Source organism: Perna viridis, chromosome 14 (assembly GCF_037379345.1).
Source record: "Perna viridis isolate PV_CMFRI_1.1 ecotype Kerala chromosome 14, ASM3737934v1, whole genome shotgun sequence".
NCBI classification, from domain to species: Eukaryota; Metazoa; Mollusca; class Bivalvia; order Mytilida; family Mytilidae; genus Perna; species Perna viridis.
This window is the reverse complement of record NC_142458.1, coordinates 9,945,586-9,970,509: the sequence shown is the minus strand read 5'-3', so window position 1 is coordinate 9,970,509 and position 24,924 is coordinate 9,945,586. Positions and strand designations below refer to the sequence as shown.

General features: G+C 33.2%; 2 protein-coding genes across 3 annotated transcripts in view; both read right to left on the bottom strand.

The window, feature by feature from the left end:
* Positions 1-3,949, bottom strand: part of LOC148598160 (uncharacterized) — a 107,864-nt gene extending 103,915 nt beyond the window's left edge. Inside the window, exon 1 of the mRNA XM_088562602.1 lies at positions 3,884-3,949. The gene's annotated coding sequence lies outside the window, so the exon portion shown is untranslated. The remainder of the gene's footprint in view (positions 1-3,883) is intronic.
* A 1,055-nt stretch (positions 3,950-5,004) lies between these two features.
* On the bottom strand, positions 5,005-24,368 carry LOC148598159 (bile acid-CoA:amino acid N-acyltransferase-like). 2 transcript variants are annotated; one of them, XR_015918774.1, is made up of 11 exons: positions 24,183-24,368; positions 22,694-22,913; positions 21,623-21,886; positions 20,667-20,824; positions 19,119-19,232; positions 17,478-17,554; positions 16,257-16,359; positions 15,284-15,533; positions 12,786-13,580; positions 7,602-7,724; positions 5,005-6,679 (listed from the first exon to the last, which is right to left on the bottom strand). XR_015918774.1 is itself a non-coding variant. In XM_088562605.1 (9 exons), the coding sequence occupies exons 2-9, from the start codon at positions 22,902-22,904 to the stop codon at positions 13,441-13,443; spliced, it is 1,317 nt and encodes a 438-aa protein (XP_088418731.1). In that variant the 5' UTR covers positions 22,905-22,913; positions 24,183-24,368; the 3' UTR covers positions 12,169-13,440. The 2 variants fall into 2 exon arrangements, 1 of the variants encoding a protein (XP_088418731.1); XM_088562605.1 differs by lacking the exons at positions 5,005-6,679; positions 7,602-7,724 and having other exon boundaries at positions 12,169-13,580.
* Between the last annotated feature and the right edge of the window lie 556 nt (positions 24,369-24,924).

Here is a 24,924-nt window from a genome sequence, read left to right as displayed (position 1 = left end):
GTATAGACCAAAACAAATCTTTCAAAAACATTGAATACAGGGGCCAAAATAAGGCCTTAACAAGCCTACTCCTTTTAAGTGAGGTTCAAATAGAAGGTACTGGACTTATTTGCTTCTTTAATGAAAGGTCCACCAAAAGAAAATTAGAGGTCCTCGACATGAATAAATGTAAAGTATGGTAGATCTAGGACCTAGGTAAACCTTAACTGACTTCTTCATCAGAAATTAAGGGTCCAAGACTGTGAACTTATGATTGCTAATCAAAACCCCAATTTTAATCATTCTCATCAGTCTCAGTGGAGGATCCATAAGGGGGGGAGGATGCAATGGGTTAGCATCCCTCCTTTTAATTGGAAAATGTGTTATGTTCATGTGTAAAACTGACAAAAAATGGTAAATAATGTCCTTACTAAGCACCCCTCCGCCACTTTTTCTGTGGAACCCTGGCTGGTACCCCTCCTCTTCAACGTGTCTGAATCTGCCCCTGCTCACATTTACCACAAATCCTTAATGAATTTTACAAAATTTAAAACTGCTTTGCTAATCCAACAAATATATGTAAAAAAATATACATTTTATCAACAAATTCTATATCAGTTAACCATCCAAGGTCAGTATGTAACCTTGGGGAGACTCACACAAAATCAATGAAGAATTTAGAATCTCCCAAATGGGAAATGTATGTTTTGTGGGAGGGAGTTTGGTTAAAGTAACTATATTTTCATTGAAAAAAATTGAGTTTTTATATCAAAAATTTACTTTAAGGTTAAAACCCTCCTCTTCAACGTGTCTGAATCCGCCCCTGCTCACATTTACCACAAATCCTTAATGAATTTTACAAAATTTAAAACTGCTTTGCTAATCCAACAAATATATGTAAAAAAATATACATTTTATCAACAAATTCTATATCACTTAAACCTCCAAGGTCAGTATGTAACCTTGCGGAGACTCACACAAAATCAATGAAGAAGTTAGAATCTCCCAAATGGGAAATGTATGTTTTGTGGGAGGGAGTTTGGTTAAAGTAACTATATTTTCATTGAAAAAAATTGAGTTTTTATATCAAAAATTTACTTTAAGGTTAAAACCCTCCCCTTCAACGTGTCTGAATCCGCCCCTGCTCACATTTACCACAAATCCTTAATGAATTTTACAAAATTTAAAACTGCTTTGCTAATCCAACAAATATATGTAAAAAAATATACATTTTATCAACAAATTCTATATCAGTTAACCATCCAAGGTCAGTATGTAACCTTGGGGAGACTCACACAAAAACCAATGAAGAATTTAGAATCTCCCAAATGGGAAATGTATGTTTTGTGGGAGGAAGTTTGGTTAAAGTAACTATATTTTCATTGAAAAAAATCGAGTTTTATATCAAAAATTTACTTTACGGTTAAAATCCCCCACATGTGAGACAGTGTAAATGGGAATTATCTCCCACATTTTCCAAAGGTCATAAAAAAAGTCAAAAGGTACAGTTTGATATGACTGCAGGGATCCATTCCTGAAGAGTTGGGGAAAGTATGGCCACACCATTGAAGCTTGATACATTTACACAGAATCAGATTTTTACTTACTGTGAAATGACTATTGTTCGTGGGGTACCAATTTCATGGTTTTCGTGGGTAGGCCAAACCACAAAATTTGGTTCCCAACAAAAAGGAGAATTCCTTTGATTTGTATCGTCAACAATCCAAGAATCCATGAACCTGTGTTCATTCCCCAATCCACAAATTAAAGTACTCTCACAGTAAAACAAAAGGTCACTTTTCGCCCCATTATTCCTAGATGGTTCCTGTCAAAAACTCCAAAATAAATTGTAGACTTTCTTTATGGGTATGACACCTTGTTGTACAATTTCAAACTGAAAGTGACCCATTCACTCTTCCACAAGTTATATCCAGAAATCAGAAACAAATACTGGTTTCTGGCCCCTTTGAAAACCTTTACTTTTGCTTGGCTCAAGTCATGACCCAAAAAGTCAATTCCAGTTTTCCTTTTGTGGTTTAGAAACTGTTAGTAGTTATAGTATATCTAAGATCTATTCACAAGTTAAAAATCTATTGTCCAGAAATAAGAAAAATGCTTGTTTTAGGGCCATTTTTGGCTCCTAATTCCAAAAGGGTTCAAGTCTTATCAACCAAAATTAATCCTACACTTGTAGCCTTCCTTTGGTGGAATTCACTTATACTACAGTAGTCAAGTTATTGTCTAGACATCAGTACATTACCAATTGCTCAAAATTTTATCCACTGTTTACATATTTATCCAGTGGATAATTTGTTTTTATTACACTAGACTTACTGAGTGGATAACTTTTATCCAGTGGTTAATCTTTTTGAACAAAAAAGCCTGAAATGCATATTTCTGCCCCTGATTTCTAAAATTTTTAAGTCTTAACCCCAAAAATCAAAATGTACCAGTTTAATGTGGTATAATTGAATATTGTGGATCAATATCCCCCTTTTTCTCCTATTTTAAAATGGTTGGGAACATGATACCGAAAATTAATACCAACCGTCGTTTTGTTATTTGAAACCTTTATAAAGTTAAAATATTTTATAAAGATCAACCAAATCAAACAAGAAGCAAGTGTCTACAGACAAGAATGGCAGGACATCTAAGACATACTATTATAATACCACAATTTTTTTTCCTTTTTTGCAGTGGTATAAAAAGGTATAAATCCAAGTTGCTTTATTTAATACTAGCATGACGTATGTTGTCTTTTTCCTGATCATGTCTCTTTGCAAGCTCCGAAACAGTGTCTGACGTTTGAAACTCACTCTAGACTTTGCAGCCAACCTCTCAGAAAATGCAAAACTCTTGCAAAGTTGAAAAAAAGTAAATGATTTTACACGACGGTAAAACAACGTTTGTTTAGTATTTTGTCCAAGGATGATTTTATGAGGTCTCCAAACAAAGCGGAAATTGGTAAAATCGGAAATAAACAGTGAAAAAAAAAATTGTAAAGGTAAAATCCAAATTTCAATAACAAGAATTGCACAAAAAATCATCCCTTTATGTCCAAGAATTTCAAAAGGCCTGTCTGAAGTGGGAAGTAAGAGAGGACATGAATGTCTGCCACTATGTGGAGCTTGATCCCTTTGCTCTACTGAAACTAGTGAGGACATGTTAAAAAAGTGAACCACTTCCTACCACTTTTGTAAACTTATCTCCTTTTTGGCTTTTCGTTGATGCCCACAATTCCTCTATTTCCTTTGTTAATACTTCAGAACTGATAAATGTTCAAAGTTAAACTTATATTCTATCAATGAAGCCATGAATACATAACCTTATCACATTAAGCCCTACATTACTCTAGATTTTTACAGTATTTACATCAGGTTGAGTAATGCTAACACATGCTATGGTATCTGAGTTTACATATTTCCATGGATATGGCAAAACAGTTTCAAATGAATGCTTCTAAAATATGGAAATTCCCTTACGTGGGTACAAATAGAATGTCACACTATATGCACTCACACTGATCTAAAGTTGTGAAGAACAACTATGAATGCAAAGTATTGCGTTCACATTATTGCTGACATTTAATCTTTCAACACACATCTCTTAAATCTGTAAATGAAGGTGAAACAGTCATGAACCAACATCAGTTGAATGACTTTTATTTAAAAAATCGATTATTCAATAAATGCCATCTTCTTAATAGCTTATTACTTGATTGATGAAGCAGAAACACGGAAAACAACCCAAAATGTCAATCCAGACTTCAATTAAAATACGTCTATAGTACAATTTATAAAATGACAGTTTTGAATATTCAAAAGTAATAGAAAGTCATGAACTTTATGTCGCATTTCTGATCAATCAAAAAAAAAAACCAAAGTAAAACAGCTACAATATCTACCTGTACTACCGATTCTCCGCTGGCCAGACTGATTACATTGACAACACAGGGAGATAATACATGCATTTTCTGGGACCAACACTGTCATTTCGTCCCATAAACAAAATGTACCTGATCTGTCCAAAAAGCTATAGCTCAACTTAGTGAATAGTTATAGTACCACTATGCACACCCTGTCGGGACCATTTGATATGAGAAAAGTTTAATTAAGTATCAGTCCTAACCTTTTCTCCTCGGCTCAAAACGACGATTTTATTTTATTTTTTTTTTATATTTCTATATTTCAATATTTTTATTTGTTCTAAAACATTTACAGTAAATGGTCATAATGCAAATAACAGAAACAAAGTATGTAAATTCTGACAACAACAACAAAGAAAAAAGAAAGATATAAAGTTTGATTAATGTAGGAACTTGCGCGGTGGTGACTCAATTTTGCCAAAAAAAGCCTAGTATGAATATGCAACAGGGCAAATAGACATCATAGAAAGAGTGGTTGTAAATAATTACAGTATAATTTGGGGTTTAATATTAATTATTTTGAAAACCGAGTGTCTTAACATCTCATTATCTCAACAATTTAAAGTAAGTGGTCTTGACCTTTACTGATATATTCAATGAAAGCCTTGAGGACTATTATTTAGCTGCTATTCAAAACAAATTGTATATTGTTTCCTGTTAATGATCGAGTTAAAGTTTTCATTATTACTTTTAAGCTCACTAATTAGTCCTTTTCTATATAAATTCTAGGCTGGGCAATGAATAAAGAAGTGCAATTCATCTTCTATTTGCCCAGCGGTACATTTTCTGCAAATTCTGTTATTTTGAGGGATATTTTTATAGCAACCTTTCTCTATTGCTAGAAAGTGGGCACTTATTCTATATTTACAAAGTGTTGACGTATCAGACTTGTCTCTACAGACATCAACATAGGAAGGCCTTTGGTTTTGTCTATAGATAGTTTTATAAAAAGATAATTTATTGCTTTCACCTATACTACTATTTTGGTTTTGTAAGGTTTGATCATGGAGTCTTTGTTTGATATTAGATAGGACATTTTTGATATTGCTATTATTATCAATTAAGTACCCAAAACCAAGTTCCTTTATCATTTTTGATATTGCTATTATTATCAATTAAGTACCCAAAACCAAGTTCCTTTATCCATAATTTGTTGTTATCCATTTATTTGATATACACCTGTTTTGAGGTTAAAGAAATATTTCAATAATTTGATCCAGACAATGTCTGAGTTACTAAAGGGTAATTTGGAAACACCATTTCTTAGGTAATTTTTAACATGCCAGAGAAAGTCTAGCTTTCTTATGCTTATTTCTTGTACTAATATTTATGAACGAAAATCACCACCGCACCAAGTTTCAATTAAACTTAAAACATCAACATTACTTATAGTTTTAAAGAAATTTTCATCTGTGGCTTTGCTTTGGAAAAAAAACTTGTATATTCCACATGGAAATGTTTAGGATTTTGAGAAGAGGTTTCGACTGTAGATATCCATGTAAGGTATATATAAAAGCACATGTTTAAAGTGGCATTAGCTGGTTTATTGTAAACTTTTAAATTAGTTATTGGTAGAACTTGACTGTGCACATTATTTTATCATGTTTATTTTTGTTGTTGTTTGCAAATGATTAAATATGGAACCGGATATAAAACACAATTTACTCACGGATAAGAAGTATGAAATAGAATTATGATTTTGTTAGTTGGAAAGTACAAATTATTTGAAATACTTCATATTTACCATGTTTACCTCTGTACATTTACGTAGAAAAAAACATTTATATATAAATGTGTACCAAAGTTATCAGATAATGCCACTTTAATTTATCAATGAGTATTTCTGACATATCTTGTCGCGTTTATCTAAATAAACATAAGGAGTACTTTAAAAGTATGAAATTATGACATTCACAATCAGAGAAATACAAAATGAAAAACAACACAGGTGTCGATTACTGATCACGCACACGAAATTGTGGGTTGTTAATCACCACCGGATTTGCATACGGATTCCACATCCACGGATTGAAGAAGAACGGCATTGGTAGCATCGGTGTCCTTGATGACCTAAACGGCATCTGTGCAGGGCCCATCGGTGGGCTAGATAACATAGGAGGTGGTAACATCGGAGTCATCCGAGGTGGAGGTCTTGGAAAGTTTGCCGAATACGAGGGGCCTCCATTAAACGATCTATTGAGGTTTTTATTTGGGTTTGTTTCAAGTACCGGATTTGTTTTTGTTTGATTGTCCTCATTATGACTGATTCGGATTTTAGTGCCGCTTGTAGATGTCTTGTTAGTGCAGGTATGCCGCTTCTTGGATTCATATACACGTAAAACATGTAGTCTGTTGGTTGGAAACATTTGATAACTTCGATTTGTGTGAATCGTGATGCTGCATTTATTATGATTGAGTTAGCATCGGTTATACGGTTAAAGTTCATGTCTTTTCTCCTCGTGAGTGGCGGGACATAAATTTTGGAATTTGGCCAAGTCTTAGTGGCCTTGTCAAATAAATTTTTGAACTCTCTAGTTGTACTCCATTTTTTTGGACGTCTCTTGCACCAATATGAATTTAGATGTTTTTTAGTCTGAAATTAGCGCCTTGTTTTTCGATAAATTCTTTGCATGTTTCCGCCCCTCCCTTTATATACATTTTGTTCGAAACTTCCTATGGAGAAAATTGCTGTGTAGAAATGCGCTGCAGTATGCAGTCACTCAATATGAGATAATCACAATCAGCATTTTTTGCACCACCCTCTGATCTTATTTCCTGTTAAAAAAAAAGATTATTTGCGGATTTACTGATTTTAATTCCTTTAATTGGGTTATTTCTTTCTGTATTGTTTCCAGTTTTTATGTGATTTCCACCTGCGGGCCTTTTCACAAAAAAATCGTAAGTGTAAAATTAGTCGTAAGTTATGATGTCATAATAGAGTTAGGTATTGTGACGTCACAACGTACGACTAATTTTTACTCCTACGAATTTTTTTTGTGAAAAGGGCTGCTGGTTTTGTTCTAGTTTGTTTAGTTTATCATTTCCTTGTTCATCCTCAATGTTGTCTAATAGTGTTTATTGTTAGTCATTGTTGGTGTTCATCTCTTTGTCTAGCACTCATTGGTGTGCAATGAGTCAATATGACTATTGTTGTGCGCCATTTTTATCTCGAACATCTTGATATTTTCTTAACATCTTTAATACTTTTGTTCATTTTGTTATTTTTAGTACAGTCTAATTGAAGTATTTCTACAGAAGATTTAACCTCATTGATCAAGCTTACTATGTTAATGAGGATAGTGTTGAGAGAGTCCATAACTGTGGTTATACTACGGTAGGAGATACGTAAATATCGCGTCCTAGAATTTTTCTAAAATAATGCATGCGGAAAGATCGACTTGAATGCAAACATATGCAGAAAAAAATGATATGGTATCGGATTTCGTTTTCTTAGTACACAGATTTGAAATATACACGTACAATGATGAAAATACATAGGATATGTGGGGAAATTGCTAAAAAAAAAAACGGCAGGGTATTAAATTATTTCTTAGTATTGTGAAATAACTGTGCCTAGAATTTTTTTTCTAAAAAATATATAATTATCAACCGTAATAGCTATCCAACGATATAAAAAAAATCACTTGACAACGGGGCTCGTTAACTCGTCATGCTCTCCTAAAGTGGGAATACTTACCTTTTTTGGGGTCTTTTTCGGTAACGTCGAACTTTACTTCGGCGACGTCACATATCTTGACATGTTCATACGGTGGTGAATGAAACGCTAGACTTGCTACGACACTTGTTACATATGTAGTGCCTGTAGCAAAATAAGTCATGGAATGGCTTTGGACAGTTTTTTCTTCAATTTCAAATGAATTTAAAAAAAAAAGTGGGACTAGGGAATTAAAATACTGAAAGGGCAGAAAAACAAAGTTTTTTTCATGAAGAAGGCGATTTATAAAACGTGTAGCACTGTCTAACCATTTAACCCTACTATTTCAGATGACTATATTTTACGAAAACATTTTCTGCATATTCATTTATTTAATAACACGTATTTATATCGAAATAAGATCTCTTTAAAATGAAAATAAAATGGACACATGATCGTTTCGTTTTTTTGTCATTCATTCCCTGTCAAAAAATAAAGCGATTGATTGAATAATTCTCTTGTTTTTTGTTACTCTCGGCTTTCCGTTTGAACGTTTTTCGCTGAGTAGCTGTTCAACACTTACCATGTTTCCGCGTTGATAGGCTAATCTCAAATACGATAGTTGTAATCCAGATGACGCAATTTTCTTAACCATGGGCTTTGAAATTACATCAGACGGAACATATTAGAATGTTTCACTTTTGATATTAATGTCAATGTTCTGCCTAAACGAATTTATGGTGAATTCAACAGTGAAAGTGTGATTTTCAATCATTTTTTTTCGGGATATCGGTACTTTCTATAAGCATTTGCAAGGATTTCATGTCCCCGATTGCATCATGAGCATCATATGAAATGCCTAATAAATCGGCTAGTAACGCCACCTGACTTTTCTTTTCAATTTTCCGATTTACTAAAAACTCTTTCATAAGTGGCCGAGTATCTATAAATCCTACACACTTTCCCTTAAAACTTTCTAAAAACCCATTCTCCTCTAAGGCTTTAACTATAATTTTTTAGTCAAACGCTCTACCATTGTGCGCCAGTAATATTGTACATGTATTATACGGTAACCAAGATACAAATCCATAAAGCTGTCACGTTTTGTATGTTTGGTCAACGTTGGCTGATGGTTGGTTTTTTGGCTTTTAGTTGGCGTTGGCAGGACGACGTTGGCGCAGTGTAGTAGTTTGTGGTTAGGAAAAGATTTCTTCTTGATTTATTTTTACCAAAATGGTTTCTACTAGAAAAGCTAATAGTTAGACATGATGTTTTGAAATTTCAAATACTCTCATATCATAAATAGGTTCTACGTTGGCCCAGCGTTGGCCCTACTACATACAAAACAACCGTTGCATTTCATGTTTCTTTTTAATAACTTGTTTTAGAAGCTATTTGTACTTGCGAGTGTTGTTAAATTTCAATTTTGTAATCAAAATCATAATAATATTATTTGCATTATTCTACATTTGTCCAACCAAGAGCCAACATTGAACCAACGTCGAAACAATTTCGGTTGCAAACATGTTAAAGCAGACTTAATGTTATTCTTGATGCAAACATTATGTTGATCCCAAGAAAAGTAAAAGAAAGAAAAAATCCGGACGTATGAAAGCAAATATTATGTTGCATCTAAACTGCGATACTAAGTTGGGCCAACGTTGGCTCAACATTGAAACAACAAAAAAGTATATTAAAATAATTTTACTTCTTTCAAAAAAGTTGTCTTTTCACAAATTTTCTTACTCACATATTTAATTTTTATGCAACAAGTATCCGCGCTTAATATTTAGAACTTAATAACACCACAAATTATTATGAATAACAGAATCTAATTTCTGATAACAATAATGCTCAAGATTATCTCCCCCTTACGCAGTTTTTTTGACTGAGAGTATAATGTACTTGTTACAAAACAGAAGTTTTCTTCCATTTTGAACAAGTGTATACATATCTTCAATGTAAATTCTTCTTAAACACAAAACAGTGACAGGCATTATCATTTGTCTATTAAATGGAAACAAAATGCAAACTTTCAATATTAAGTATACCAATGCTTGTAGTATCTGCTAATTTTATAATATATTTTCTTGTTTTAATCTAGTAAACTACAATCAGCTAGTCATTGGTATATTCTAACCGTAAAGAATTTATATAATAAATTGAGGGGAAGCTTGAGCGCTTAAACTTTGAAAGAGTGCATGCATAGAATCAGCATTCTGCGACATAAGTAAGAACCAAAATATAAATTTCTGTTCTAATATCTTAAGGAATACCATCGTCGGACTACATGAATGGGTTAACGTTGGGCTTGCGTCAATGTTGGCATTACGTCGGGCCAACGTTGGCCCAACTGTTGTTTGCTTCCGTTTGGCCAACGTTGGCTCTCTGCACTTACAACATTTGGGCCAACATTGGGTACCCTAAGTTGATCCAACGTAAATGACTCCGTTGAACCAACGTCGGCCCAACGTAGGAATGCTGTTTGCGGCAGAGTTCCTATGGAAAATAAAATTTCTTCGGGAACAATTCATTCCTTTAAAGTTCTACGGGATATATGGACTGTTCCTGGAACTGGAATTACGTTCCCTAGAAGGTTTGGACTGTTCCCATTGGAAATATAATTATTTAAATTCAAACTGATATTTGTTCGAATTCTTTTAGATCATTTTTTATTGATGAAAAACAAAAAAACTACGTTAACTGGACTATTTTTGATATGCTTACAGCACTTGAATTCCTGTTAGACAACATTTTCGTACGCATTGGCAAAACAGTTTATTGTCAAGTTATTGGAATACCCATGGGAACTAAATGTGCACCACTTTATGCGAACTTCTTTCTGTACTGTTACGAATCACAATTTATGGTTACAATAAATAAAACCATTCCAAACAACATAAGTAGAAAAATTTAGTAACAACTTAAGATATTTCGACGATGTTTTGGCTCCTAACAATGATGACTTCAATGTTTATACAAGATACATATCCTAGCTGTAGAACTGTCTTTAAATAAAGCAAATATTGATATTGAAGAATGTCCGTTTCTTGAACTTAGTATTCATATCGATAATTGTAATTTTAATACTAAAATTTACGATAAAAGATATGATTTTTCATTCCCTATTGTCAACTATCTGTTTTTTAGATGGTGACGTCCCCTTGTAACCACCATATGGTGTTTACATATCAGAACGGTTCGATTTGCTAGTATTTATAGCAATGTTCCTGATTTTAACAAAAGAAATCTTTATATAACCCAGAAATTACTACATCAACCGAGGTTCCCTTGATTACTCTTTGATATCACAAGCTCGTAAAAACATTTACAAATTTTTTCAACCAATACAAGGAACTCATTCTTAAACACAGATGCACTTGTTAAGGATTAATACATCTCTCACCCTTTGTTTTAAGGTAATATTCTACACAAAGCAAGGAAATCTCGATGCTTACCCAATAAGTTAAATCAACAGGTTGAATAGGCTCAATCGAAAGGGATATAGTTATGATATTGTTGTCAAATCGTTAAGGATAGCATTTTTGGTATTAAAATGGATTCGCTCATATGGTCTTTACAAAGAAATTAAAACATATTCTAAAGCAGTTTTTGGTATGATATGGGTTGTGTCCTTATTTCATAGCCCCGCATTGGAAAATTTTGAATTGATTTTACATACGATGGGGACATAACTTTTGTAGGTTTAAACTGGTCTGAAGCAAACACGTCAATTAACTACCAGTAGTGCTTATTTATTCGGTTTCTGTATTTCCGTTGTAACAATGGTTTCAGATATTTTAGAACTGATTTGTAGGTATGTTTAATTGTGTAATATTTTTCCACAGTAGTCAGATTTTAAAGAGGGGGGTTGTGATCACGCCAAAGTACTGTAACCCCACCGCACTTTTTGTGCCTGTCCAAAGTGACGAATTTCTAGCCTCTGTATGCCTTGTTTCGTTTTCACCTTTATTTTATTTTTGTTACTTAAGTATATAGGGGTAAATCTTTCGCTGTAAAATGATGTTTTAGGGTCAGCTGCAGCTTCTCCTTTGATGTAAGGATTTCCTTGTCGTTCATTGAAGACCAATGGGTGGTTTTGGGCTGACATTTCATCCCAGTGGGGTTGTTGTTTCATACATATTCTCGTTATAATTATCGTCAAAATGCGTATCTCGGTTTACTAAATGTTCATATCTATTATTCTTGCTTTGACTGGAGAAAGGACATACAGTACATTTGAATTCGTGTTGGGTTAACTTATATATTGTATATGTGGTATGAGGATCAGAGAATGGAGAACTGAAAATTAGGATGGGGAATGGGAATTGAGAAAACCCGAAAATCATTTTTAAGGATCAGATATTTGTACATCTGAAAGAGTAATCAAGGAAACAAAGGTTATAGCGGTAATCAAAAGAATGTAATCCAGGGACAAAGACCAGACATGGAAAACAGACATACACAACAAAGGACACAAAGTAACTAAAATCATACATACACAGTAACAAAAGCAAATGAGCAATTTATTTTTGTTTTTTATCTTTTGTCTTTTGTGTTTTTTTTTCAGTGAGTATACGTACATATTAAATATTTTAACATGTACACATGACTTAAACAATATTTTATTGCATAATTGCTCAAGCTTAAGGAGGTAGAACAGGGGTAACGGACACAACTCTTAAAATCATTGGAATGTTTGTATTCAGCATTTTACATCAATCATATGTAAGCATCTAATTAACTTGGATTCATTTTATTCTGCTTCGAACAAAAGCTTGATACGCTTTGGTGAAATTGAATATGATACAAGCATATCACTGATTTCTTGAGTTACGTCCCTTACTCTAGGTCTACCTCCTTAATAAATATTATCCTGCATCCAAAGACTAAACAGGTTACATAATATTGTTTGAATAGATAATTCGTCCAATATTTACATAACGTCACTGTTTAAAAATACTAGTTTTAACTGATTATACGGAGATTAAGAAATGTAACTTCAGCTTCATAAAAGATAAAAAGACAACAGGGGCGCGTTTAACATTGAGTAAAAAATCCCCTGGTATCATTATACAAAGAAAAAAATAGCTATATCAGTGTGCTAGTTTTCTTAATTAACCGTTTTATGCAACCATACAAAATATTAGGTAAACATGTTACTTTTTTAAGTGAAATTAAAACAAACCCTATAAATCAGTTAGTACGTCTTTGCAACTAGCTTACATAATTGTCAGTAGCTTGGTTTCCACAGTCGTCCGTGGCACATCAATGATGAAACCTGACACTTATATTTCTGAAGACCCAATCCTAACTCATACGTTCAAATGATCAAAATACTGGCTTACATTGACGTTTAACTCTGAAAATTGTCTTTCCTACGTTATTTATATTACAGAAGCGCAGCAGTGCAGTCAACGACATCTGGTGAGTCCAAACACTTTGGAAAGCTTGTTCCTGAAAGCATTGAGAATTACAAAATTTTAGTTACCTGCAGATGTTTTCGTAAAAAGTCGTGGTTCAGAATTAGTCCTCACTAATGATGATGATGAATAAATGGTGTTTTTTCGAATAAAGAAATCATCCTTAAGTGTAATTATATTGTCAGATCAGTGGGTTTTTGACATACATGTTTCTGATTTTTCCCATTTTGCCTGATTCTTACGAATACTTACACTTTATAAATTATTATCCTACTTATTACATAATTGTTAAAAGAAACATTAAATTCGATAGAACAATTTACAAATCAAACAAGTAAAAATATATAGAAAACAAAGTATAGAGTCAAGTATTTTTTTTTGCTTTTAAAACTACATGTGTATTATCACTATCATGAAAAAACAATCGTTTTAAGTCAACAAAGTTTCCTGTTCATGTATCACAGCTTGGAAGGTGTGCCTGATATAGAATGGTCCCTTGGTATCAGATGAGAGTGGAAAAATTCAAATATAAGTTTCCAGGAGTTTTCAGATGCTCTCGCCTGCGATGCACTTTCTCCTCCCCAAATAAGCAATAATGCTGAAATGAGAAGTTATTATTTCAATATATTTAAGAATAATCAATGGAACCAAGGTCATAGCGGTAATCAAAAGAATGTAATCCAAGGGCATAGACCAGGCATGGAAACAGACATACGTGCTCAGAAAAATACGCACGAGTTGACCATGTTGGCATATGGTTCTAGTCTAATGTTAAGACGATATGACATTTCGTTCGTCTTAGAAGTTTCAGATGATGTAGAAAAGCGAGTTCAAAGTTACAATAGAATGATAGTTGAAAAGTAATCTCCCTTCGATGATGAAATTGCAATGCGTTTCACATAATTTATACCTCGAATTACTGACACTTAAAAAGATAATTAACCTATTTATGCATTGCAGTTAAATTTTTAATGAGATTTCATGGATATACTTACGATTGTTACAGAGAATAATAATAACTGAAACGTTCTTTTTTTTTTAAGTCATAGCTTACTACTGAATAAGAGTAATCAAGGGAACCAAGGTTATAGCGGTAATCAAAAGAATGTAATCCAGGGACAAAGACTAGACATGGATACCAGGCATACACAACAAAGAACATACAGTAACTAAAATCATACATACAAAGTAACAAAAGCAAATGAGCAACTCGGACTCCGCTACAAAATGGGAGCACCGGTAGGGTAAGCGTCCCCTGCTTTTCTAGAAACACCCGCCGAGTTGCTCATAAAAAGTCAAGTCCGGGGTAGACAAACGAGGAAAGAAAAAGTATGACCCGTTGAATAAATCAGTTTTCATGGTGCAAATGAATACACCATAACGATCCACGAGTTCATGATGACGACCATAAAACTTCAGTAGTGATGACTTCAATCTTGTAGCAACATAACCCTGTCCAGAAGCCTATTTGTTAGAGTTCTAACAAAAGAAAGTCTGCGTCGTGTCGGCAAGGTCTGGCATAACGTATGACCTGTGATATGAACACTCCATACGTAGGTGCTGAAGGGATATTGCCACAGATGAAAGTTGACAATCCTGAATGAAAGGTCATCACGTTTGTCGTAAAGTTTGGTCAATAGTTTTCCTTTACCATCGATTTCTAAGTGTAGGTCAAGATATGAGGCTGACTTTACCATGTCTGTAGTATCCTTTATCTCCAATTCTATGTGGTAGATGCGATGTATCAAATGCCCGAAATTAGAATTGTTTAAAGATAATACGTCATCTATATAGCGGAAACTTAGATTAAAGGATCTAGTCAAAAAATATTCTTTCATTCGGATCAGATCAGCTATAAAGTCGGGCTGAGTGGAAGAATAGGTCAGCAAGTAGAGGAGCACAATTTGTTCCCATTGGAATCTCGACCGTTTGTTGAAAAACACGTCCACCACACTGGACAGATATGTTTTCGATTAAAAATTCCAGCATTTTGTAAACATCTTGCTCTGTATATTTGGAAGATGATCTGGAATTATTTCTTACAAAGTATGAGGAATCTCTACCAAGACTTACATATTTGTATCTAGGTGTACCATCTTTTTTGAAAAAAAACAACGATGTGTAATGTTTTTAAGTCGGGATTTTAACTGGGTATTGGGAATACAAGTATACAGTGTCGAAAAATCATAGGCTTTAATGCTATTATATTCATGACCCTTCGGGTGATTTAGAAATCTCCGGTGAATGTGGAATATGATACAGATTAATGACATGTTATAATCAGTGTTTACATATTCTTACTTTGATTATCTTTTTCCCTAGACTCTGCCTTTTCCGGCGACACTACTTTATCTAATCGAAGATAAGATTCATGGCACACTGGTAAAAATGGGGGCTCTATCAAATGACCCGCGCCTGCGTATCGTACTATTTGTATATTATGACGCTTATTATCGGGATATGCGTTGTATAATTCAGATGCTACTTCCGGATGAACTGAGGCGTCCAACTCACCGACCAAATACAGCAGTTTTGCTTCTGTTTTCCATATCTGAATTCAAAAAAAGCACTATTTCATGGCGAATAGAAAATGTAAGGTAATAAGAACACTACAGACTTGGTGGGCAACATGTTCAGGCAAAAGTCAAGTGGAAATACCGACTTGATGGGCAAAATGTTCAAGCAAAGTGGAAAGGTCAAAAGAAGAAAGTTCATATTACAAAGAACAACCTCAATGGTCCCAATTTGGTACAGGCATCATCGATGGAAATAGTGGGTAAATTTTGGTTTGTATAATGCTACACAAATACGAAATACACACAACTAACCAATTTTCACAAGTGGAAGAAATATCATATATAAATAGGGAAAAGTGTGCAAACATGTATTTTTCTATAAACGCAACATCAAGCAAAGTTATTATTGTAAAAACAACTTCGTGATTTACGTTTTTTCTTTTCATATAAAAATGCAGTTTCTTTAGAACTTTATTAACCATACACAGAGAGAGTAGGGTTGTCCGGGTCTTTTAGAACAGACAATCTCAAAAGTTATTTTTTTATGCTCTGAAAAAAAAAGGTTCAATTCGTTATCAAGCTAATTTCTTTAGTTAGTTTTTATTAATAACACAAAATGATATACTGTATACTTTTATCATAACATCTGTGTCCACCTCTGCTCACAATTTACCTTGAACAATCCCAATAAATTATTACATTGTCAATGAATTGTTGGCATAACGTAGATGATATGACGTTTTTTCAGTATCACTTACCTGCGTCAATTTATCTGTGGTAAGGTTTTTAGAAAGTAAATCTTTACTCAGATAAATTTTGTGATTCCCTTCATTTAATTTTATCATGCAGTCATAATCGGGTCTAAAACATAACAAAAAGCTACAAGTGTAATGATTAATGAAAGGATGATTAACTGATAAAAACGTTTTAACTCGGCCAGCTAGGCTATATAAAAATATAGCTTTTGAATTTAGCAAATATAGAAAATTTGACAGTTCTTACATCGTTGGGAATTTTTCAGACCTTATATATATATATAGAATGTAGGAATATTGTCCGAGTGGTTTGAATATACCATGCCTAAAGCTGTACCATATGTCGTATGAAATCAATACTCCTATAAAATACCAAGGGGTGATATTGGTCGAGGGTTGATATGGGATGTGATATAGATTTAAACTATTAATGTTTATTTTATCATAAACATCGTCTATACTTAAGTGCATTTTGAGTAGTTATACGATAAAGTTGTACGGGTGTGATACAAATGTAATAGAGTTTGTGATATAGGGTTAACGATATAGGGTTTAAAACAATCACATATAATGCTTATACACAATATATAATTTCATCTTTATATATGATATATTGTATGAATATTGGTGAATCTGCATAAGCAAATAACAGATTGCATGAGTTGCAAGCATGCGTACGACTTTTTACCCTCTGCTAAAAACTATGCGATATCCTGTTTCCGCCTTTTTTTTGTTTTCCGGACGGCAAGTGTACGTGCAATATGTAAATTGGCATTCGAAATGTCTCCGTATTTTCCTACATTATTTAAAAAACAAATATGCTAGAAACGGAGTAAAATACAGGAATATAGTACAAAAAATGTCATATTATTTAAATAGGGGGAAATATTACTATATAATGATGTTCCATATAATTACCTGTAAGAATATTTATATTGTATATATAACAAACTGTAAATTGTGCTTTAAATGCTTAAGTGCTATTGATTACATCATGAGTTTATGCTACATTAGCAATATTCAAAATACAACCAAATTTTACTATACTGCTATTAATCAATGACTTTTTTTTATTTGTGTCATGTGACCGTTCCGTACCTTTCTGTTTATAACAATCGGATGTTTTTTTTATGTTAGTCAGTTCGTCAGTTGTTTCATGACTTTGATAAATGCCATAATAGCTAGTGTATCATTACACACGAATTTGAAATTTAATAAACATACTCTACAAAATCCTTGAACGGTGTCATTTGCCGCATAGATATAAATGGAGGACCATTAATGTTCACAACAGCCTTCACCTGCAATGAAATTATTGTCAAGAAAAACGTCGTTATATTCACATGAAAATGTCTAGCTTCTTTTGTACTTTTATTAATGATATAACATAAAAAGTTAAAATGTACCGCTCATAGTAACGATCAAAGATACCACATACTCACGTGCGCATGTGCGAGCGCAAGATATTTTTTAAAAAGTAATTGTTGATCAATTTACAAAAATACAGCACGTCAAACGTTGAGCCTGATAAAATTTTATTTAAATAATATGTCTAAACGTATTAATGCTACACTCGTAATGCTGGTATTATGTACTTTGTAATGTTTACATGGACAGAACGTGAGTGACAAAATTTGTTGACACGAAAGTTAACCACTTCGCAAGTGCATAGGCGCTGTTTTGTCTTAATACGTTAATGGAAACGGTTTTATTTTTATTTATAAATCTAATAATAATAATGTGGAAATTATTGCTTGTGTAGAAATGTATGAAGCTTTTCTAGACAAAACTCTCACACATTCTCTTCACCGAATGAGACTTCGCTCATATCACCATGACGATGCGTCGTAAACGAAGAATACACTCCGTCCATAGCCTTAAATCATATTATGTGAGTATATCTAAGCTGTGCAACTTCATTATGGCCACAGTGAATGTAGTAGAGAATGTAAACCTATGTTAGTCAACAATTGTTAAACTATATGATAATCTTTATAGAATACCTTGAGTCAATAATTGTCAGCTCGGAAGGTGATATGCTAATTTTTATATAATACTTCCGCCAGATAAAATGCTACACATTTCCGTAACATTATTTTCAACGAATGTTCTGCACCTACCTCGCAGAAGTACTAATTGAGCCGCAGCAGAAAAAAAACCGAAAAAATGTCTACTGGGCAAAGAGTGATGACTCCTGAGGAGATTGATAGATTTTGATTAAATCAATTCACTCATATATGGGCTAAAATAAGTTATTAATTTATCTACGTAGACAGTTGGGGTGGTAGGAAATTGTCTAAAATAAACAAATACTGATTATCATAAACTTTAATATAAAGTATAGTATGGTGTAATGTATTTTCACAACCTACAACCGACATTACTGATTCGCTAGAGTGGGATATGATTGAATTCTGCTCTGTTCCAAAAATAAAATTCTTTGCCTTTCATACAGGGGTGGATTTCTATTTCCGTTGGATTCCATTTCAAGTGTATGTCTTTTATTAATGTATATAATGCTATTTGGAGGTGCATAAGCATATTTCGTACCGACATGCGTAAAAGTAACTTTTGCTCATTTACTTTTCTTACTTGGTGTGTATTATTTTAGTTACTTTATGTTCTCTGTTGAGTTTATCTGTTTTCCATGTTTGGTTTTTGTCCCTGGATTACAGATTGCATTCTTTTGATTTCCGCTAGAATCTTGCTTCCCTTGATTACTCTTAAATTGCACTTGTCTAAATACTAATTTACGTATCTTTATGAACAGATTAATCGAAACCGTGTTTTGTGTCTGGCATTTTGTCTTTAAAAATTCTACTAATTTAGGCTGCTCAAGGGGTTTATAATTATTCAAAACCTCACTAGTGAACAAACTGTAGCCAAGCGAAGGGCAATTTCACCACCTTTGGAAACACCACAAACTCCTATACCGCCTTTTAATACTAAAGGATGACTATCTAAAAATTGCGCTGCTTCCTATAATGGAAACGATATAATGAAATAGCTAACTTCCTGAAATTAGTAACGCATAAAACAAAACAACAAAAACAAAACAAAACAAACAAAAACCAAACAAAAACCAAACACAAAACAAAACAAAATAAAAACACAAAAAAACCAAAAAACAAATAACCATTCTCACCCCTCCCCCCCCCAAAAAAAAAAAAAAAAATTAAACAAAAATACAAAAGCAAAAAAAAAAAGGATTTTAAGAGTATTTTGAACCAGTAAAGATATGGCTATCTATAAAATCATCATTTGATTTTTCTATATATCGTAGAATTTATATGTTAAGGTAAATCATACCTGATGTTTTTTTTATTTCTACAGATAATCTTACTCATTATAATAAACACAGGTTACCATATTTAATTTTGAAATACATAAACCTTAATATGGTATTTTCAAAACATTTTATATACATTCGGTAGGAAATTTCAATATTTCAACAACTATACAAAAAACCTGGTCTATAGAATTGTTTGAAATTTGGATTTAAAACACTTATCTGATATTCTATCATATTTTATAAATAAAATTTGGGATCACCGTTCTTCTCGTAATATTTGAAAATTTGAAGCAAGTTAAAGATATATTTTTACATCATTTGCTGTATAATTACACAACACGACATAGGCAATATTTTGACACGATGAACACATGTTTAAAAGATTAACTTCTTATCAGCAGCATTTTAATCAAATTTATTATGGCATAATATGTTTTATGGTGACTTTTTATTTGTCTACTGATTTCAACTTATCTATTACGTTACAACATGATACGTAGTAAAAAATGAATGAATACACCCTAATATCAATAGTGTCACGAGGCTGCATTATTGCTGCTAGACTATTACCGGATTATATTTATCCTTCCGGAGCACCTGATACACTGATATCACTCCCTATGTTTATGGGAGTTCATATTGCTAATGCTTTATTGTTTTGTATGACGTTTTGTTTTCCTTATCTCCTGTTTTCATTTGTTATCTTTTTTATTTGGTTCGCTTCAATGTGTGTGTAGATAGTCTCTGTTTTAGGGTACATATATATGTATGTTCAGGAAAATTTACTTTTCAAATACTTACTCTACACAAGAAGTACTAAAAAATCAGAACCACCAGAATAGAAAGCCAAAATCCGTCAGAAGTTCTTCCATGTGCAATACAAGGAATGAAGCTACAGTGTTTTCGGTATTTGAAATTTGTAAATATGATTAGTAAAATCTGAAAGAATTCAGGGTCAGACAAATCTGACTATTGAGTTGCTGAATGCCAATCATATATATTACAAATGTCGATGCACTATACACGTGATGAAAAAAAAATATCACCAGTGTGACGTGTAAAAGGTTTGATCTATCTTACGTAATATTAATGATATTAATCAAACGTTCTAAACGACATACCTTGAAGTAACTTATTTCAAACTGAATTGATTCATCTAAGAAGACATAAGGCAATGCATATGATAAGATTCCTCTATTGGCCATCATAGCAGCTCTAAACTCTAAAATCCCTCCCGCTGATCCAAACATGTCTAACACAGCGGGGAATGGACCCTTTCCTACAATTTAAGACCAACAGTGGTAAAAAACCTGTTTTCTCTCTCCGATTCTACTACATTTGTATAATGGTTTATTTGTGTAGGTAAGTGAAATATTTCTTCGCTATTTGAGTTAAGTATTTAATTATTTAAGTTTACTTTAAATTGTTTTGTTCCATGCTGTTAGAAAAAAATGATAATATGCTGCGATGTAAAAATGTTCCATGGCTTATATTATCACACAGAATAGCAAAAGTCTTTACACCGCGAAAAAGTATTAAGTATTGTACGAAGCAACGAAAGTTACTACACTAAAATAGAAAGTTGCAATAAATAAATACTCAAGAATAAATTTAACGTAATCATCATTTACCGAGTAGTCATACTGGAAATATTGATTTTCGCTTATTGCAATTTTTTGCTGATTCCGAGAACATAATCGCAGGTATCATTTTTGATGTTTTAAAAAAAATGATCAGTACTTTATTCAATTTCGCGGGTCTTATTTTTACGCTAATCCATCAACCGCGAAAATAGTGAAATGAGTGCTCCGAAATATCAACACACTAACGGAGGTAGACCTAGGGTAAGGTACACAACTCTTACAAATCATTTTGAACGTTTGTATTCACAATTTTATACCAATCTCATGTAAGCATCAAAGTAACTTGGACTGATTTCATTCTGTTTCAAAGGAAAGCTTGAAAGACTTTGTTGAAATTGAATATAACACAAACATATTACTGATTTCAAAAGTTATGTCCCTTACTCTAGGTCTACCTCCTTTAGCTATCTACTTCCTTCTTGTACTGCTCTTACCTCCCGGTATAAACAGTGTTCCCCTCAGGCGGCCATGTTTGACCTCCACCCGTTTGACCCCATCTTTACAAAAGAATCTATGGAGCACCTTCGATGCCAAAATTGTAGCAAAAGTTGAATGTATTTCATACCAGTGTAAGTGGTCATTTAATACACTGATTCTGACAACTTGCGGTGACGTGATGATACGTTTCATATACCTTGTTCCGCGTTCCTGCTCCGGGGCTTGCTTCATACTCCAAAACAAACCCATTGGCTCTTTTCCTGCAAGACGAATAAGAAAAAAACTTTCAAGGTTTGGGGAATCATATACCTTCTTGGATACTTCATGGGACCAAAAAAGTCCCGCATTTATAAATCAGTTATAACGTGATAACATATGGTTTGTAACTAGAAATATGTATAACTCTTTTCATCACTGAAGCAGTCACAACCTATGATTTAATAACGCTATTATATATATATGCGGAAACAACTTCAATGTTTGCGTTTACCAAATTTGGATCTACCGTGTTTTTCGTTTATTTTGGTCAAATGATCAAAGGGAATTTCCATGATTTTCTGCCCTACGTTGCATGTGAAAAGGTCCTCAGCACGATGGTAAATCAAATTCAATTTTTGAAAAAAATATATTAATCTATGCTATATAATTATATATATGCCTGAAATGTTTTATTTCTTTGTCTTGTGACTTATTCTTTAATTTCTTTCAGGACTTTTTCTCGTTCAACGCTAAAATGTGTCTACATACTTAAGTATTTCTATCTAACCTGAACAACAATTTGAAAAGGTTTTAATTTTCTGCGTAAATGTTTTTTACAATTGGTCGAGTGTTTTCAAGTTAAATTCACTGTATATATTAATCGAGGATGTATCAATTTAGTTCGACATAAAATGCTGTGTTTTTCTTCTATGGACTATTAAAACTGTTTATAGCTCATTCTGAAAAAGAAACTGTAACCTTTGAGTTAAATCATTAAAAGGAATTCATGATAATCATGAAATACCGAAAAATATCACACTGTTGAAGAGGCGTAATGAGAATAAATGAGATAAAAGATGTTAATTTACCTGTATAAGTTCCGGAGGATGACTGTTGGCGGGAAACGTCGACCACACCGTCTTCATTAGCCACATAACACCCAAAAGATGTGAAATGTGAACCACTTTCAGACGTCGACGCTTTTATGGTTACATTTTGACGTCGGTTTAGTCCAGTTATTGTAATATTGATGACATCGTCAACTGATGGATCAATCGGTGTTACAAAGATTTCACACATCACAAGTTGCTAGAAAAAAATATATTGTCCCTTTTTTGTACCAAAGTTTAAACAGCTACAGGCGTAAAACAGGGAAGCCATTTCAATCATCTAAATGGTGTAATCTTCCCGTCTAGTTGGAAATGCAAAACATTGAGATAGGGTAAATTTGGGTACGTGACGTAATTGAATAAGGGCAATTGGGGGTTAAAATGTGAACAAAAGTTTAATTGGCACACATTGTTTATCACCAATTATTAATAAACGTTACAGTATTTACAGCATACATTATGCCAGAGCTTGCCGAAATTACGCAGACTTTATGTATCGCGCTAGAACTCTAACAAATAGCCTTCTGGAACAGGGTTATGTTGTTACAAGATTGAAGTTATCACTACTGACGTTTTATGGTCGTGGTTTGTTACGGTGTATCCATCTGCATCATGAAAACTGATTTATTCAACAGGGCATAGTTTTCCTTTCCTCGTTTGTCTATACCGAACTTGACTTTTTATGAGCAACTCGGCGGATGTTTCTTGAAAAGCAGAGGACGCTTACCCTACCGGTGCACCTGGTCCATGCTCCCGGTTTTTAGTGGAGTCCGAGTTGCTCATATGCTTTTGTTACTTTGTATGTATGATTTTAGTTACGTCATGTTCTTTTTTGTGTATGTCTGTTTTCCATGTCTGGTCTTTGTCCCTGGATTACATTCTTTTGATTACCGCTATAACCTTGGTTCCCTTGATTACTCTTCAATACAACTTGACTTGTCCATTCAAAATAAAGGCGTTAATTAACCTGGACAATCTAAAAAAAAAACTAAGCTAATGGATTTCTTAATATCAAGTTTTTTTTATTGCAAATACTTCAGTAGGCTAAATAGATAAAGTATTCGATAATAGAAGTCCACTGGAGATACTAAAACTTAAAAGATGGCTATGTTCACCACCTGCCTGGATTTTAAGCTGAAATGCTTGTATTTATGGCCTGAACACCAGCTTTATTGCAAATAGGCCAAATGTCCAAAGCGGAACAAATTGCAAAAAATGGTATGCACCTCTAGACCCCATTAAATGAAAAAAAATATATTGTGATCAACATTAAATCATAATTCATACCATCCGAGCTTAGCTTTCGTCTTTTTACAAAACTCTGTATATTTTCTTTTACAATTTTGGAAGTTTTTTCTGATTTAATAATCATCCCCATATACTGTTGTTTTCTAAACATGATATTGTACAAAATGTACATACCCGATTATTTTTTCGCATTGTTTTCCATGTCAATAACAAATCTTACCTTCAGATATTTTCAGTCCGTTTCATATGGCAAAAGGGAATTTATTACACAGAATGCATAAAGACGATAAATTTCTATTACACGATTGGTTTACAATGTATACAATGGGTTTCTACAATTAAACCCTCATCCATGTGATAGGAATACATCAAATATCGTTTAATCCGCTCTAAGATATTTTCACGCATAAATTATCTAATATTGTCGAATAAGGGTCAATGTTTTGTTTAATAACGACGATCGCTTTTGAACTATACATGTGTAAGTTGTGTAATTACGGTAATATAGGTCAATCTTTGTTTTCATTTCATGATTGGATTTGCTGTATACCTAGCGTAACATTCATCATAAAATTGTCGTTTATAATAGCAATTGAATATTAAGATGTGAAGTTTGCTTAAAATATTATGAAACTGGGGCTTATTTCCCACGAATGTGAAGAAATGGGGCATATTTGTAACAAATTAATATTAATTTCTATTCTCGATTCTGCGAAACTTCGGTACTCATACTGTTGTGACGTACACGTTGAAAAAAAATTTGAGGATATTTTGAGTGTTTGCATCTATGAACTGCTAAAAATTATTTCCTCGTAAAAGAGTAATCAAGGGAACCAATATTATAGCGGTAATCAAAAGAATGTAATCCAGGGACAAAGATCAGACATGGAAAACAGACATACACAACAAAAAACATGAAGTAATTAGAATCATACATACAAAGAAACAAAAGCAAATGAGCA

What these genes read in the sequence shown, in the direction of transcription:
- LOC148598159 (XM_088562605.1), bottom strand. Translation starts at nt 22,904, where the DNA reads ATGTGTGAAATCTTTGTAACACCGATTGATCCATCAGTTGACGATGTC. An exon ending in ATCCTCCGGAACTTATACAG is followed by an intron (nt 21,887 to 22,693) that starts GTAAATTAACAT and finishes TTCGTCTTGCAG; the next exon opens with GAAAAGAGCCAATGGGTTTG. An exon ending in TAGGGAAAAAGATAATCAAA is followed by an intron (nt 13,581 to 15,283) that starts GTAAGAATATGT and finishes TTCTCATTTCAG; the next exon opens with CATTATTGCTTATTTGGGGA.